At 42.5% G+C, this 18,484-nt stretch overlaps 1 protein-coding gene across 1 annotated transcript in view; it reads right to left on the minus strand.

Annotated features, from left to right (window-relative positions):
- LOC149300515 (tyrosine-protein kinase SYK-like) overlaps positions 1-17,776 on the minus strand; it is a 32,906-nt gene extending 15,130 nt beyond the window's left edge. The window contains exons 1-3 of the mRNA XM_089485018.1: positions 17,366-17,776; positions 16,941-17,101; positions 3,537-3,675 (exon numbers count right to left, since the gene is read on the minus strand). Of these exons, the coding sequence (XP_089341144.1) occupies positions 3,537-3,675; positions 16,941-17,101; positions 17,366-17,767 (702 nt within the window). The 5' untranslated portion in view covers positions 17,768-17,776. The remainder of the gene's footprint in view (positions 1-3,536; positions 3,676-16,940; positions 17,102-17,365) is intronic.
- Positions 17,777-18,484: the final 708 nt, after the last annotated feature.

An 18,484-nucleotide genomic window follows, 5' to 3' on the forward strand; every position in this document is an offset into this window, starting at 1 on the left:
TCCAAAAGAAACCAATAAACTTCCCTCCTTCCACATCTAACCTGGTAAACTGAATAACAAATAACAGCACCATCTCACCTACTAACGTAGAACAATGCCTTGGGCTTATCTTTGACACCAGGGGCGTAACTAGAAGCCTCAGGGCCCCAGTGCGAGAATCTGTTAAGGGCCCCCCACCCCAAACCCAATCTACCCCTTCTCACACCATCCACCCCCTTCTCACACTATCTACCCTCTCTCCTCCCCATTCTAACTATCTACCCCCTCTCCCCCCTTCTCAGGCTATCTACTCCTTCTCACTATCTACCCTCTCCCTATCCCCCTTCTCACTATCTACCCTCTCCCTATCCCCCATTCTCACTATCTACCCTCTCCCTACCCCTATTCTCACTATCAACCCTCTCCCTACCCCCCTTTTCTCACTATCTATCCCCTCTCCCCCCTTCTCAGGCTATCTACCCCCTCCCTTCTCACTATCTACCCTCTCCCTACTCCCTTCTCACTATCTACCCCCTCCCCCCTTCTCACTATCTACCCTCTCCCTACCTTCCATTATCACTATCTACCCTCTCCCTACCCCTTCTCACTATCTACCCTCTCCCTATCCCCATTCTCACTATCTACCCTCTCCCTACCCCCTTTCTCATTATCTACCCTCTCCCTACCCCCTTCTCACTATCTAGCCTCTCCCTACCCCCTTCTCACTATCTACCCTCTCCCTACCCCCCTTTTTAGGTCCTGTGGTGGGGGCACGAGGCCTCTGTCTCGCTGATCTGCCACGGTGCGTACAGCTTCACTGCTGAGCGCCGGCATATGACATTACCCGAGACAGATGCCTCACGCTCCCACCACTGCAGTCGGGGCAGCGCTGAGGCAGGCGTTGGCGGCGGCAGGGAGCAGAGGAGACAGAAGGGCACAGAGCGGTTGCTGAAAACAACTGCTCGGCACCCCTTGGGCCCCCCTGACTGGCAGAACTCCAGGGCCCGGTCGCAGTCGTGACCCCGGTAGTTCCGCCACTGTTTGACATGTTCATGTGTTTAATCCCACACAGTTAATCTTTCATAAAAATATGCCTTCTGCACCTTAAGAACATTGCCAGTATCTGACCAGTTGTCATCCAAGATGCCTAAAAGGCCCACTACATGAAAATGATTTGTGTACTTGCACTTCCACTTTTAGCCTCCAGGGTATCTAAACTAAGAAGCAATTTTGACTGTATTTGTGCCATGCTTGGTTTGTGTCAACAGTCCTTTTGAATGTGTTCTTCCGTTACCCTTTTGGTGAATGTGCGGTCCTTCACATGTATACATTCTTGCTATTTTGCTATGCTAGTGTTAATTTTATTGTCAAAAACGTGTAGTAAGTAATCATGTAAAATAATGAATCATAGAAGTAATACAATAAAATAAGAAATGATCTCTTAGATTTTTTTAGAAATTAAACTGTGCTTTGAAAATAACTCATCTGCAAAGATATTTTGACAGCAAATATTGGGTTTTGATAGATTTCACTTAATAAAATTATTATAAATTAGGCAAGAGTAGGATGTGTTATGTTAATACATACAGTTTGTCTCTTATTCACCCTTCTCTGATAGCTCACCATGTCTCTTTTTACCAACGGGTGTTTTTGTATCTCCTTGTAGATGCCACATCACTATATAAAATCCAATCTGTCCAAAAGAAACCAATAAACTTCCCTCCTTCCACATCTAACCTGGTAAACTGAATAACAAATAACAGCACCATCTCACCTACTAACGTAGAACAATGCCTTGGGCTTATCTTTGACACCAGGGGCGTAACTAGAAGCCTCAGGGCCCCAGTGCGAGAATCTGTTAAGGGCCCCCACCCCAAACCCAATCTACCCCTTCTCACACCATCCACCCCTTCTCACACTATCTACCCTCTCTCCTCCCCATTCTAACTATCTACCCCCTCTCCCCCCCTTCTCAGGCTATCTACTCTTTCTTACTATCTACCCTCTCCCTATCCCCCTTCTCACTATCAACCCTCTCCCTACCCCCCTTTTCTCACTATCTATCCCCTCTCCCCCTTCTCAGGCTATCTACCCCCTCCCTTCTCACTATCTACCCTCTCCCTACTCCCTTCTCGCTATCTACCCTCTCCCTACTCCCTTCTCACTATCTACCCCCTCCCCCCATTCTCACTATCTACCCTCTCCCTACCTTCCATTCTCACTATCTACCCTCTCCCTACCCCCTTCTCATTATCTACCCTCTCCCTACCCCCTTTCTCATTATCTACCCTCTCCCTACCCCCTTCTCACTATCTACCCTCTCCCTACCCCTTCTCACTATTTACCCTCTCCCTACCCCCTTCTCACTATCTACCCTATCCCTACCCCCTTCTCACTATCTACCCTCTCCCTACCCCCCCTTCTGACTATCTATCCTCTCGCTATGTACCCTCTCCCTACCCCCTTCTCACTATATACCTTCTCCCTATGCCCCCTTTTCACTATCTATCCTCTCCCTACCACCCCCTTCTCACTATCTACCCTCTCCCTACTCGCCTTCTCACTATCTATCCTCTCCCTACCCCCTATTCTCACTATCTATCCCCTCTCCCCCCTTCTCAGGCTATCTACCCCCCTACCTTCTCACTATCTACCCTCTCCCTACTCCCTTCTCACTATCTACCCCCTCTCCCCCATTCTCACTATTTACCTTCTCCCTACCTTCCATTCTCACTATCTACCCTCTCCCTACCCCCTACTCACTATCTACCCTCTCCCTATCCCCATTCTCACTATCTACCCTCTCCCTACCCCCTTTCTCATTATCTACCCTCTCCCTACCCCCTTCTCACTATCTAGCCTCTCCCTACCCCCTTCTCACTATCTACCCTCTCCCTACCCCCCTTTTTAGGTCCTGTGGTGGGGGCACGAGGCCTCTGTCTCGCTGATCTGCCACGGTGCGTACAGCTTCACTGCTGAGCGCCGGCATATGACATTACCCGAGACAGATGCCTCACGCTCCCACCACTGCAGTCGGGGCAGCGCTGAGGCAGGCGGTGGCAGGGAGCAGAGGAGACAGAAGGGCGCCGAGCGGTTGCTGAAAACAACTGCTCTGCACCCCTTGGGCCCCCCTGACTGGCAGAACTCCAGGGCCCGGTCGCAGTCGTGACCCCGGTAGTTCCGCCACTGTTTGACACGTTCATGTGTTTAATCCCACACAGTTAATCTTTCATAAAAATATGCCTTCTGCACCTTAAGAACATTGCCAGTATCTGACCAGTTGTCATCCAAGATGCCAAAAAGGCATCCTTCTAGATGGTAGACTCTGGGACACTGCCTCACCAGCACTGTCTGTTAAAGGGGACATCACACACCCCGGCTTATATTCTATCCTTAAATACCTAAATAATGAATTTTAAGAAGATGATACAAAATGAAAGAAAAACACGTGTAGCTCATATTCCATTACATATTTCACAAATAAGGTAGACACTGCTTGTTTCTACTATATTCAACAAGGGTCAGAAAGCTCCAACGTCTTTTAAAGTATACGCTACCTGCCACAGCGTGTCAAATTTTTTTCCATCCGGTATTGACAACTTTCCAGTTTTGTCTCGGTCAATACGGTAGTGTGACACTTTTTTGTTATGTATTACACACAAAGCATAGGATCCATTACTGTCTCGTTCTCTTATACTAAAATAACAGAAGAAAAACATAACTGATGATTAATTATCTGAGCAACATGCTTACATAGCTTCAAATATATATATATACAAATTACTTGAATAAATTAATGTTATTTTAAAACCTTGGGATATGTTGAACCAACATAACTTTTATAACATGTTACTTATGTATTTCTATATTATTTGCATTAATCATATAACACTTTTGGAATAAATGTATGATGCCAATTGTATAGTTATGTATATATATATATATATATATATATAGTAAAGGAAGAATGCTTTCAAAAATAGACACGTTAGTTTATTTAACAGCGTACAAGCAGCCCTAGAGAAAGCTGCTGGAGAGGTGAGAGATAAGCGGGGGTGAGCAGGAGGGAGGGAGTATGTACGTATGTTAGTATATATATATATATATATATATGTATGTGAGCATGAATGTGGATGCATAAGCATATGTGAGCATGAATGTGTATGTATAAGTATATATGACAATGTATGTACATATGTTTGTATATATGTATGTGAGCTTGAATGTGGATGTGTAAGTGTGTGTGTCAGCATAGATGTGTAAGTGGTTTCTAGCTACGCCCCTGCTACTATTTATTTATCATACAGGGAGTTCAATAGCAAACCAAGTATTTTCAATCACCCTTAACACTTCTAAAAAACATTTCCATGGCTGCTTTACTATGTGGACTTACCTTCATAAATTATTAAAACTAGCAAAAGACAGAATTAATTTGGTTGTTCAACAGAATTCACAAATTGTTTAGCCTTATCATCAGTGTAACTTGAAAATGTATTATGTGCTTCTAACCACTGGTCAGTACAGGAAGTAAAATGCAGAGCTCCTTGAAGTTAAGAAAACCACAGAGTATTTAGAGAACATTCTGGTTTTCCCACTATAGTCAGCGTTCATAAGAAAAGTAGAATATAGAATGTATTAGCTCTGTGTTACAAATAAAGTGGTTGTAAAATTTAGTTGTTCACAACACAGCAAGATTATTATCCCCTTAATGACAATTGCCGGTCCTGGCACGGCACGGAAAAGCATGTGCTTTACGACAATTGACGTGCCAGGACCGGCACGTCTTTAAACGGGTGCAGAAAGCGATCTACTATCGCTTTCTGCACCCAAAAAGCGTTGCTGAATGCCTCGACCTCGAGGCATTCAGCAACGCCGCGATCGGCACGAAGGGGCCATCTCTGGCCCCTCCACGGGGCGTCAACATCCGCCATACTTTGTATGGCGGCGGACGCCCGTTTTAAAAGCGTTTAGGAGGCGATCGATGATCGCCTCCTAAACTTAAATGGTGTCGCTGGAATGCCTCGATCAGGAGGCATCCAGCGACACCAAACACTAACCTTTTGATGGGCTGTGACCGCTCCGGAGAGCGGTCACAGCCGCAGCTGCCGGCAATCTTCGCCATCAAGGAAGATGGCCGCCGTCCTGTAACAGGAACCACAAATTTTAAAAGTTCGCTAGATAGTCCAGACCATCTAGAGAACTTTGGCTCCACTTGCAGGTTGAATACAGGTACTGCATTCACCATGCAAGTCAATGGAGCCCAGCTTTCTAATCACAGTGTGATTAGTAAAAATAAATTAAAAAATAAAATAAAATTAATAATAATTAGAAAAAAATAGTAAAAAAACAGTAAAATGTAAAAATCATTTCCCACTGATGTCACTATCAGGGGAACCTCCAAGTTGAAAAAAAATGTTAAATTTTTTTAAAAAAAAAATAAAAAAAATATATATATATATAAAAAATATATTTTTGTGAGCAAGTCCTAAAATTAGCATATTAGCTTAAAACAATTCTCGCATGGAAAGAGTTAAAATACTGGCATATTAAATGCCCGTGGGGTGTCTACTTTTAAAAAATGTATGATTTGATGGGGTAAATTGAATGGGCCAGGTTCAACAACGTCCCAATTAACACGGGGGGAAGGATGGCCACACATCTAATTTCCAATTAGAAAAATGCACACGTACCAAATGTGGCCTTTTAGTTCCCCCCAAAAATGGCACACCCATGCATGTGGGGTATCACTGCACTCAGGAGATGTTGCTGAACACATTATGGGGTGTCGTGTGACAGCGGCATATACCAGGAGCTGTAAATTCATACATAAAGTAGGTGTGTGTGGGAAAAATACACACACAAAAATATTACTGCAAACTTTGAAAAAATGCTGGTGGTAAAATATGTGCATGCAAAGAGTTAAAATACCAGCATTTAAAATACCCTGTGGTGTCTAGTTTTGAAAAATATATGGTTTTGTTGGGCACACTGAAATGGCCTGGCTCAAAGATGTACCAAATAGGGCATGGGCAGTGGATCCCAAATGCCAAAGTTCAACATTGAAAAAAGCGCATGCCCCAAATGTGGCCCTTTTGCCCCAAAACAGCCAGGCAAAATCATTCATGTGAGGTATCGCTGTACTCAGGAGATGTTGCTGAACACATATTGGGGTGTTTTGTGATAGTGACATATACGAGAACATTTTAATTCATACCTGAATTAAAATGTGTGTGGAAAACCAAATGCAAAAAAATGACTACCACAAAGTTTGACAAAGACTGGTGGTAGATATGGTGCATGGAAAGAGTTAAAATACTAGCATTTGAAATACCCTGGGGTGTCTAGTTTTCAAAAATATATGGGTTTATTGGGCACACTGAAATGGCCCGGCTCAAAGATGTACCAAATAGGGCATGGGCAGTGGATCCCCAAATGCCAAAGTTCAACATTGAAAAATGCGCATGCCCCAAATGTGGCCCTTTTGCCCCCAAACAGCCAGGCAAAATCATTCATGTGGGGTATCGCTGCGCTCAGGAGATGTTGCTGAACACATATTGGGGTGTTTTGTGATAGTGACATAAACTAGAACATTTTAATTCATACCTGAAGTAAAATGTGTATGACAAAACAAATGCAAAAAAATGACTACCATAAAGTTTGACAAAGACTGGTGGTAGATATGGTGCATGGAAAGAGTTAAAATACTAGCATTTGGAATACCCTGGGCTGTCTAGTTTTCAAAAATATATGACTTGATGGGGTAAATTGCATTGGCCGGGTTCAAAGATACCCGAAATGGCACATGGGGGGAAGAATTACCAGATTTGGAAAAAATGGCTTTGAAATAGCAAAACGCTACCTGTACTTATTGCCCCATAATGGGTAGAAAAAAGCAAAAAAACATAAAAACATTGGGTATTTCTAAACTCAGGACAAATAGTAGAATCTATTTAGCAGGTTTTTTCATTACCTTTTATAGATGAGTAAAAGATTTTTCAACTAAAAGTTAGAAACAGTCATTTTTTTCTAAATTTTTCACCATATTTTATAATTTTTTTAATAGTAAATAATATGATACAATCAAAACAATGTCATCTAAAGAAAGCCCTTCTTGTCCTGAAAAAAACAATATCTAATGTGTGTGGGTTCAGTAAACGGGAAAGAAGAAAATTACAGCTAAACACAAGCAGCGCAGAAATGTTAAAAAGGCCATTGTCACAAAGGGTACAAAAAGTAAAATCAGCCTTTGTCTCGAAGGGGTTATTATTATTTATTGTTTTATATAGCGACATCAAATTCCGTAGTGCTGTACAATCGGTGGACAGGACAAAACAAGTAGTATGTAACATAACAATTTGACTTACAGAGACAACACATGAGGAGGGCCCTGCTCAAATGAGTTTAAGATGGTTCTTCCACCATGGGTTGATGCGTATCAGCATCCTGATTCAGGTTATAGAGTGTATGATAATAAGCAGCAAATTCCTCCACTATAGCTTTTGGATTGGCAACCTTATGTCCTGATTTACATAGGATATTGCGTATTGTGCTGTTCTGGCGCGGAGTTTGCGAGCCAGCAGAGTATCGGCCTTATTACACTTAAGCTAAAATAGCTGTTTAGATTTCCGCAAATTAAAAGCAGTGTGCGCCCGTAGTTCCGAGCGAGCCCTATGCAGTGCCTGCGCAGAAGCAATGGTGGGGTCAGTCTTATGCTGGAGAAGTCAACGCACTCAATAGTGAGAGGTAGGTTTTCCTACGCAATTGCCTAAGCTGGGAGGTATGTTGTATTAAAATGGCCCCGAATAAACACCTTGGAAGCAGACCAAACCATTGGAACGTCTACCTCAGGAGTCCTTCGTCGCGGTGACGAGGCTGGAGACAAATTCCTTGTCATTAAGCAAAGATTCATTTAAACGCCACACTCCGTGGCCCCTAACCGCAGCCACGAAAGGGCAAGTCCACAAACTTCGGAGCGTGGTCCGACCATGTGATATCACCCACAGTGACAGTCTTGACGTCTTGTAAAGTGAGTTTATCGACAAATATAAAATCAATCCTTGAGTAACTATTATGGGCCTCAGAAAAGAATGTGTAGTCCCTCTCTGTACCGTGAAGAATGTGCCAAGAGTCAAATAACCCGTATTGTAACAAAAGGTCCTGAAAACCTGAACATAACCTGCGCAGGGGCGCACCTCGGGCCCTGATAGCTGAAGAGGAGACATCTCACACACCGGATCTAAAGGGAGGTTAAAGTCCCCACAGATCAATATGCGACCCTGTTGGACCTTAGACAATTTCTCGAAGCACATGGATAGGAATTGGAGTTGGTCAGCGTTAGGTGCATATATACACGCTACGGTAACAACCTGGTGATTCAATCTTCCCACAATAAAGAGATATCTCCCCTAAAGCATATGATTTTAATAGAGTTCTCAATATTTTGTGAGGGTAAAAAGAGGAGGGATAGGGTGAGAAAGAGAGGAGGAGAATGTGTGTGAGAGGAGGATCAGAAGGTGTGAAAAAGAGGAATAGGTGTCAGAGGGGGGGGCAGGAAGAGGAGGAGAGGGTGAAAAAGTGAGTGTGTATGTATACGTGTATGGTGTTAGAAGGTGTGTAAGTGTGTAATGGTAGAGTAAGTGAGTGTGTGAACGTATGCTGTTAGTGTATGTGTGTCGTGTGTGTGTATAGTGTTAGCCGCATGTGTGAGTGTATGTTGTTACCGTGTTATTGTGTGGTGTCAGTGTCTGGTATCAGAGTTGAGCCTAGAATTAGTGGCCCCTGTGAGAGAGGCAGGGAGTGAAAGTTTGTGTAAGTATGTATAAGTGTATAGCTAAGACTAGTACTGGAATGATAAATATTATACCTATAGTTTTGACTTATCTATATGTGTGTATGATATTTGCTGTTAATGTTGATTGTCTGACACATCTACCATTAAATATAATAGCTTAGTAGTGTTAATACCTTTTTTGCTTTACTTAACATTGCTTATGGCCAAAAAATTTTTATCTTTCAATCTGCACAACAAAAGGCTATTTTGTACTCTAAAGACTAGAGCTCCAATGACTTGCTGCTATAAAAAGTAGTCACATCACCATAGAATCTTATTTTTGCTACTGTAAAAATAAACTGTACGCCAATGAAGTGAAATGGATACAGAGATCCAAAGGACACAGCCTCTCTATACAAGACCTTAAAATTCTCTCTCTCTCTCTCTCTCTCTCTCTGATCGCAAAGGAGTGGTAATTGTATCACATGTCTAGAGGCTTATCGTGCTCTTTCTTTATTATTTCCATTCAATCAATGAATAGTTTGGTAACATCATATACTAACTTATAGCAAATTGTATATGTATTGTTAGTTTGTTTCGCCTCTCTTAATAAATATTGTTAATTGCAGAAAACAAGGAGTGTTACACTTAATAGTTAGTGGTTATTGATAGCATCATAACAGTATATATATATATATATTATATATATATATATATATATATATATATATATAGCCAGACCCGTTCATAACAGCTACTCATTAGGGCATTCAGTTGGTAGCTATGGTGATAAGATCACCTAAAACTTTGCACAAAACTTTGTTCTTTAGTAGTAACAGATAATATGTTGGGGGGTTTTTTTTGGACAAATTGAAAACCAGACAAATTTAACAAAGAAAAAAGTGTTATACACAGAGCGCCAGGCATGGATTCAGCAGCACCTCTTGAGTCTCACACCTCTTGAGTCTCAATCTAGAAAAGTACCAATATACAGCAAACAGAGTGGTAGAGTACGCTACCAGATTGCACCTTATAATCACACCAAAGGTGAATTATACTTAACTCTCAGGTATGCAGCAGGGGAATATCCAATGCAGATCAGTAATATATGTATGTATATTTCTTTATGTATATATATATATATATATATATATATATATGTGTGTGTGTAAAAAAAGAAATACAGAGAATACAGCATTACACACTCTTGCTAACAAACACTCCCTCTCACACCAACACATTCATGCTCACACACATACACATTCATAGTCACATTTAAACACAACCATGCTAGAACACAAATACTTACATATACACATCCATGCTCAAAAACACTTATGCCCAAACACTGCAAAGGCTAACACATACACATTAATGCTTAAACACATATACACATCCATGCTTAAACACAAATACTTGCACATACACATTCTAACATGCATATATTTATACATACTCCCTTCCTTGCCCTCTCCCTCCCTCATGCACTCCTATTATCTCACTGTCAACTTTCTCTCTGGCTATGCCCACACAGTGCAGGCAGCCTCGTTTTAACTGTATAGTGATGTAAACTTGCGTTATATGACCTTGCTCCAAAATTGTTCACAAAGGGCTAAGCCCCACTACCCCCTGAGAGCCAGCCTGCCGCCCCGGATGCAGTATGTAAATATATATAGTCATGTCACAATATAGAGTTTTTAGGCACATGATTGTTAAATTGTGAAAATAAATCATTGCAACATTACTCAAGCAACATGTTCAGTCCTTGCTCACTGAATCCCTGTTAATTTCAAAGTAATTATGTGAAAAGGTATTTTGTTGCATGAAAATAATTTACAGGATGCTTGTGGCTGCACATATGCTCTTAAAAGGAAATTGCAAGTTCATGTGGTTGGCAAGACAGGTCTTGCTAGGGGAAGTCCAGACTTTAGACACCAATATCTAGTATACAAAAAGTAGTTTACAACAATGCTACACAAAACAAGTCTTGTTTTATTAAATAATGTTTATTATTTTATATTTGTTTCCCAAAATAATGAAACAATATGTTTTTAAAGTGTTATTACAAGTCCCTTTACTGTCTGCATACTACTGTAAAAAAAGCAATCTTCAAAAGTGGAGTTATTATTGTTTCTCTTGATTTTCCCTGCTTTAGTAATTTAGTAACTCATTAAGGCAATTTTCCTCTTCTGAAATTACAAACTGCTTCTAGGTGGTAATCATTATTTAAAATAATACAATTGAACAATTTTAGGTCACTAACAATATTAGTATGTTGAATGTGTGGTAGCTTTAATTATGTTTTTTAATGTTTTATACAATGTGAATGTTTCGGTTTTTTTATCAATGGGTAAGTTCTGAGAATAAGTCAGGGTTCATTGTGTAGTGAAGAGCTGAACAAATATCTCCATATGGACAAACTTAAAGAGGGGATGGGAAGACTCTTCCAACTACAGACCAGTAAGTCTTATGTCAGTAGCGATGTTATTATGTAGCTTGGGGTAGCCGTGTTAGTTCAGTGTAAATTTCTGTGATTTTGTTCTAATGTATACATTCTTACAGTTTTACAGTTTTGTTTTAACAATTCCATTATCACCCTCATTCCCTCTACCATTGCACATTCTTCTTAAACTACCCAAGCTAATTTACGATTACCTTAAACAGGTCTGCGGCTATGCAGCTCCATATGCAACAAACTGCAATGCACTGTGTGTGCTGACACCTTTCTTTCAGAACCAGCATTAACTTTTTTTCAGCAATTTGAGATACAACAGCTACAGGCCAGCCTTCACCCCCCACATGCATTAATGAGCCTTGGCCGCCCATGACCCTGTCGCCGGTTCACCACTTTTCCTTCCTTAGACCACTTTTGATAGGTAACCATCACAATTTGGCCCTTGTCAAAGTCGCTCACATCCTTATGTTTGCCCATTTTTTTTCTGCTTCTAACACATCAACTTTGAGGACAAAATGCTCACTTGTTGCCTAATATATCCCACCCACCAACCCGTGTCAAGGTAACAAGATTATCAGTGTTATTCATTTCACTTGTCAGTGGTCATGTTATGGTCATGTTATGGCTGATCAGTGTATATATATATATATATATATATATATCAGTGTATATATATACATACATATATATATATATATATATAAACCTTGTCACTGTGGGAATTGCTGGTAATGCAGGGCTCGGCTTAATGCAAAAGTCCAATCAGATTGTAGATGCTGAAGTTTTATTAGACCCTCTAGTCACATGACTCCTCCTGTAAGGCTTGGGGAGATGGAGGAGTCCGGTATGCAGGAAAAACACAGAGGCAAGCTGCAACAGGAACAAGTGAACTGAAAGCAGCGAGAACTGTACACGGAGCCGGAATCGGTTAACGGAGAGCAGCGTAGTCCAGTATACAAGCCAGGTTCGAGTTCACGGAGAGCAGCGTAGTCAGGTATACAAGCAGGGCCGGCCTTAGGGGTGTGCGACCTGTGCGGCACAGGGCACCATGGTTGCAGGGGCGCCTGACCGGGACTTAGATTAAAGCATCGGTTTGTTTTTTTTGTTTTTTTTTTAAACTTTATTTAACATCATTCATGTTAAATAAAGTTTAAAAAAAACAACAATGCTTTAATCTAAGTCCCGGTCAGGGGCGCCGAGCGGTTGCTCGTGAAGTTCTCAGCAACCGCTCGGCGCCCCTTACTCTCCGTGAGTTGAGCACCGGACTATTCCAACGCTTAACATGAAATGCCGGCAGCACGGCAGAGCGAGAAGACGGATGCCTCCCGCTCTCACCGCAGGACTCCGGCAACAAGGTAAGTGGGGGGGTGTAGTTTGAAGGGGCAGGGGGGGGTGTAGTTTGAAGGGACAGAGGGGGGGTGTAGTTTGAAGGGGCAGAGGGAGGGGGTGTAGTTTGAAGGGGCAGAGGGAGGGGGGTGTAGTTTGAAGGGGCAGAGGGGGATGTAGTTTGAAGGGGCAGAGGGGGGTGTAGTTTGAAGGAGCAGAGGGGGGTGTAGTTTGAAGGGGCAGAGGGAAGGGGGTGTAGTTTGAAGGGGCAGAGGGGGGGTGTAGTTTGAAGGGGCAGAGGGGGGGTGTAGTTTGAAGGGACAGGGGGGGTGTAGTTTGAAGGGGCAGAGGGGGGTAGTTTGAATGGGCAGGGGGGGTAGTTTGAAGGGGCAGAGGGGAGGGGTAGTTTGAAGGGGTAGAGGGGAGGGGTAGTTTGAGGGGGGGTAGTTTGAAGGGGCAGAGAGGGGGGTAGTTTGAAGGGGCAGAGAGGACAGGTAGTTTGAAGGGGCAGAGAGGGGGGGTAGTGAGGGGGGGCGCCAGAGGAGTAGTCCGCACAGGGCGCCACAACGCCTAAGGCCAGCTCTGTATACAAGCCAGGTTCAGATTCACGGAGAGCAGCGTAGTCAAAAAACAAAGCCAAGGTCAGTACACAAGAAATCGGGAAAGCCGTTTAGTAGACCAGGGTCGGGACAATGGAAGGCAGCAATGTCAGAGGAATAGCCAGGATCAGTAACAGTAGTCAGGAGAAAAACACTAGGAACGCTTTACTGCAAAATAACTGAGGTTTTAAACTTGCCGCTCGGGAGATACTCCGCCCCCAAGCGTGACGTCATTCAGGCGCGTTCCCCGGCGTCTCCATTCAGGGACGCATAAAGTTTGCGTGCCCCTAGAGGCAGCAGAGCCGGCCTTAGGCGTTGTGGCGCCCTGTGCGGACTACTCCTCTGGTGCCCCCCCTCACTACCCCCCCAAACTACCCCTCCCCTCTGCCCCTTCAAACTACCCCTCCCCTCTTCCCCTTCAAACTACCCCCCCTCTGCCCCTTCAAACTACCCCCCCTCTGTCCCTTCAAACTACCCCCCTCTGCCCCTTCAAATTCCCCCCCATGCCCCTTAAAACTTCACCCCCCCCCTCTGCCCCTTCAAACTACACCCCCCCACACTTACCTTGTTGCCGGAGTCCTGCGGTGAGAGTGAGAGGCATCCGTCTTCTGGCTCTGCCGCGGTGCCGGCATTTCATGTTGAGCGCCGGAATAGTCCGGCGCTCAACATGAGATGCCGGCACCGCAACGGAGTCACGGAGAGTAAGGGGTGCCGAGCGGCTGCTGAGAACTTCACGAGCAACCGCTCGGCGCCCCTGCCCGGGACTTAGATTAAAGCATCGTTTTTTGTTTTTTAAACTTTATTTAACATGAATGATGTTAAATAAAGTTTAAAAAAAAAACAACAAAAAAACCCCCAATGTTTTAAGTTATGTCCCGGGCAGGCGCCCCTGCTACCATGGCGCCCTGTGTGGTCGCACAGGTCGCACACCCCTAAGGCCGGCCCTGAGAGGCAGTCATGCTGGCTGTGGAGGAGGAAGGAGGTGCGTTGCGGGATGCGGTAGCCGCGAATAGCGGGTACTCCGGTGAGTGGCTTCATCGGGGTCCGAAGCTCTTCCTGTTACTAATGCCTCTCCCTATGCAACCCAGCATCCTGCTTGCTCTTTGATATTGTTTATTTCATTGTCTGCTTACCTTTAAGTCATCAGAAATAATTTCTCCTAAGTCCCTCTCTTCCGTCGTCACTGACAGAACAGCCCCCAATGCTATATTCTGATTGTTTAAGAAAAATGCTATTCATGGAGCAGCAGATGCCCCTGTGTTTAACTTTAAACTATATGCTGTAATCCCATTAGAAGCAGAGAGTAAGTAAATATTTATAACTTCACTTTATATAGACCAACTTTGTATATTATCTGCTTTTACTTTACCTCTATATGACCAAAAGCGTGCAGACATCTGACCATTGCACTTATTTGAGCTTGTTGGACATTCTATTCCAAAACAGCATACATTCTTCTGGGAATGCTTTGTATAAGATTTTAGAGTGTGTCTGTGGGAATTTGTGCCCATTTAGTCCAGCAGTAGTATGCTTTATACCACCCCAGCCGATGCTTGTCATTGGGCATAGTGATGTTTGGCCTGTGTGCAGCTGCTTAGCCATGGAAACCCACTCTATGGAGCTTCTGACACACAGGGCTTGTGCTGATGTTGCTTCCAGAGGCAAGTAGGAACTCTGTAGTGAGTGATGTTACAAAGGACAGATGATTTTTATGTGCTACATACTTCAGCACTCAGTATATCTGCTTAGTGAGTGTGCATGGGCTGTTGTCTTGTGGCTAAGATTTTGTTACTCCTAGATGCTTCCACTGCACAATAATAGCACTTACAGTGGATTAAGGCAGATATAGCCGGTCATAAGGTGGCATCCTATGACAGTCCTATGAAACTCTTCAGTACCACCCATTTCACTGCCCATGTTGCCTATGGATATGGCTCCCTATATGCTGTGTTTTATACACCTGTTAGCAATGGGTGTTGCTAAAACACCTAAACTGTGGAGGGTGTCCACATCCTTTGGTCATTTGGTGTACCTCTTCTCCTTAAAAGTAAAGGAGACACTTAAACAACTTCACCCCATTAACTTCTTCACACACTGGAGAGAAACAGTGAGAGTGAGTGACAGTGTGTGTGACTGTGTGTGAGATTGTGTATATAAATGCATGTGTGAGAGAGAAGGCTGTAGAGAGAAAAAGAAGGTGGCAGGAAACTGTAAGAGAGAGTGAGCATGTGAGTGTGCATGCGAGGAAAGAAAAAGTACATGAGAGAATGAAAGCTTGAGAGTAAACTAGAGTGCGAGAGTGTAAAGAGAGATAAAGAATATGTGAGAGAGAATGTGTGTAAGAAAGCATAATAAGAGCAGAAGAGAGTGTGTGTGAGAGTAAAAGTATGAAAGAACAGAGGAAAGTGTGTATGTGTGAGAGGGAGAAAGAATGCATGAGACAAAGAAAACGAGAGAGTATGCTTGTGTGAGAGAGTTCATGAGAATAAGCCGGTGCAAGAAGACAAGGCAGTCTTGTGTGGGTGGATGAGTGAGTATAGTTGGTAACTTTGGTAAATAATGTTATATATATATATATATATATATATATATATATATATATACATACACATATATATATATAAATATATATATACTAGGGCTGCAACAACTAATCGATAAAATTGATAATAATCGATAATGTACATTGTTGGCAACAAATTTCATTATCGATAAATTGAATCGATTATAGGATTAGGGTTTTTTCCCAGAGCAAATGCTCTGAAAAATACCCCTCGTTTTATAATCCAACCTCAAAAAAGTCGGATTATAACACTAAAATCCAGATCCCCCACAGCGCTGCAGGGGACCCGGATCCTTCTCTCTGACAGCCAGTGGTGTCTGTGTGATGCGTGCAGACATCCTCCCCTACTGTCCTCCACTTCCGCCGGGGTTCCTATGATGGAGCACCAGCGTCACATGACCTTCCGTTGCTCAGTCATAGAAGCTTCATCGAAAGTGCCAGCTAGAAGCAGAGGTTGTCTACGCACATCGCCCAGACACTCACCGGCTGCCCCTACTAGACCAATGAGTCTGGAGCACGGGGGGTAATTCTGGGGGGGATATTATCAAGGGGTGCACAGTGGTATATAGGGTGTTATAAGGCATATTTGGTGGGCACAGTGGCACATAGGGGGTATAAGACATATCAGGGGGGGACAGAGTGGCATATTAGGGGTATACGGCATATCAGAGGGAACTATGGCATATCTGGGGGGGCAGAGTGGCATATCTGGGGGTATAAGGCATATCTGGGGGGGCAAAGTGGCATATCGGGGGGGCAAAGTGGCATATCGGGGGTAGAGTGGGATATCAGGGGGTATAAGGCATATAAGGGGGTATGATAAATTAATCGTAAGTTGCAGCTCTAATATATACCCCTGAGGGCTACATTTTTTGCACCCCACTGCATACAAGGTGATGGAAGGGGAGATCATGCTCACAAGATACTTGTATAATAGTAACAGTAATTGTACAACTTACATGGAAGATCATACAAATTCAGTCAAAACTGATTAGTTGAATTGGCCACTGAGCACCAACTTCATAGTGAATTTTCCCAATGCAGCAATAGATAATGATGGCTGAGAGATTTGTGCAGTACTAGCAAATTATTTGTCCAGTGTTGGTGTGTAATACTTAATTTGCAACCCCAATAATCATTAATATACAAAAGTTCAACATTTTTCACCAAATATCTATATGGTTAACTTCATAAAAATGTTCTCATTAAACAGCTCATAATTTTAGTAATATTATATAAATTACTTACAGAAATGTTCCATTTGTCTTTGGTCCATTCAGTAATAATGCTTCTGAATCTTCTCGAGATATCTTCCCATGGAACCATGGCATTTTTTCATGAGCAGTTGTGGCTATTAGTTTCTCTAGTTGAGGCTTTTGACTAATAATTGCTTGTTCAAGAGCTTCACCCTTCAAAGGCAAAGAGGTAATTAATAAAAAAAAATATTGTGAACGAGAACATTTGAGTATAAATTGTCAGTTCAGTTTGTTGTAAAGTTTTTTCAGTTTTATCAGTTGGATAATCATACTGGTGGTCAAATTGGATGTCAATTAGAGAGTACCATTTTGTTTAAATAGAGTTCAACTCACTTCCAAACCCTGAATGATTTAATGCATGACCCCCTTATATATTACTGAAAATATGCTGATGCTATGTAAATGGAGAGTAATTACCTCTAAATACCATGTTTGCCGTACATATTCTCTGACGAGATTTTCTTTTAGGTCTTCAAATGGGCCAATTTTTGGTTGAACACCAGGTGGTCGATTACATGGTTTCTTTAGTAAACAAACAAGCCCACTACTTTCTTGGGTGTGATAATGGCAGAGTTCAGCCGGGGAACCGTGAGATATGCCTCCAGTTATAGCATATGTCCCACTTATCTCTCTTTCAATCGTATAATGGTAAAATTTTCTGCCATGAGCAACTGATAAAGCATAACCTCCAAGGTAGCTTCGACTCTGTCTTAGTAGATAAAGTCCATCACTTTGGCCCTCTTGCTTCAGATAATCTTCTGCCTCTTCACGTGTTATGTTGCCATAGAAATAGGGAAGCTGTTGAGCACTTTCAGCCATTATACTCGGCAATATTTAAGACTTGTTCTGATTCAACCTATGCGCCTACACAACCAAAAAAAAATGAATGCATTCATTAGTAACAGAGAAATGCTCCAATAAAACATAATTACATGGACATTTTCACCTAAATATTATTTAAAGTCAGATGAGTTGCATTCTTTAAAATACACTTGTTGGTGCCTTGTTACTCAAAATTACACTACAAGTTATTTAGCAAATAAATCTTCCCCTGGAGTGGCCATTTTTAGATATCACCCTTCACACATACAATGGAGTCTATTTACTAAACAGTGAGTGCTTGTGAGTTTGAAAAAAAATGGTTTGTAGCAGTAAACTTCCCAAATTCGACAAAAGTCTGACTCAAAATTTCATTAAAACTGACTGAAGACCACTTGGCCCAAGAAAAGGGGCTATCCAAAAAAATTAAACAATGATAGCCATTTTTACAGTCTTTCCTGATTGACTGAAAGCAGAGAGGCGGTCCCCGTGGCTCCACCCTTTTGCGGAAGTACTCCAAGAGGCCAGAATAATGCAGTCAGAAACAAAGGTACAATAGTGAGACATTGAGAGAGCGTATGAGACAGTGGGAGAGGGAATGTGAGAGAGCATGAGGGATAATGTAAGTGAGAATGAAAAAAACAAGAATATACAAAATGGAAAATTGAGCTCTCTGCTTCTTTTTTTTTGTTTCTTTGGGGTCCCTCCCCGTTTTCG

Source organism: Sceloporus occidentalis, unplaced genomic scaffold, assembly GCF_023333645.1.
Source record: "Sceloporus occidentalis isolate IW3139 unplaced genomic scaffold, rSceOcc1.0.p SCAF_24, whole genome shotgun sequence".
Classification (NCBI taxonomy): domain Eukaryota; kingdom Metazoa; phylum Chordata; class Lepidosauria; order Squamata; family Phrynosomatidae; genus Sceloporus; species Sceloporus occidentalis.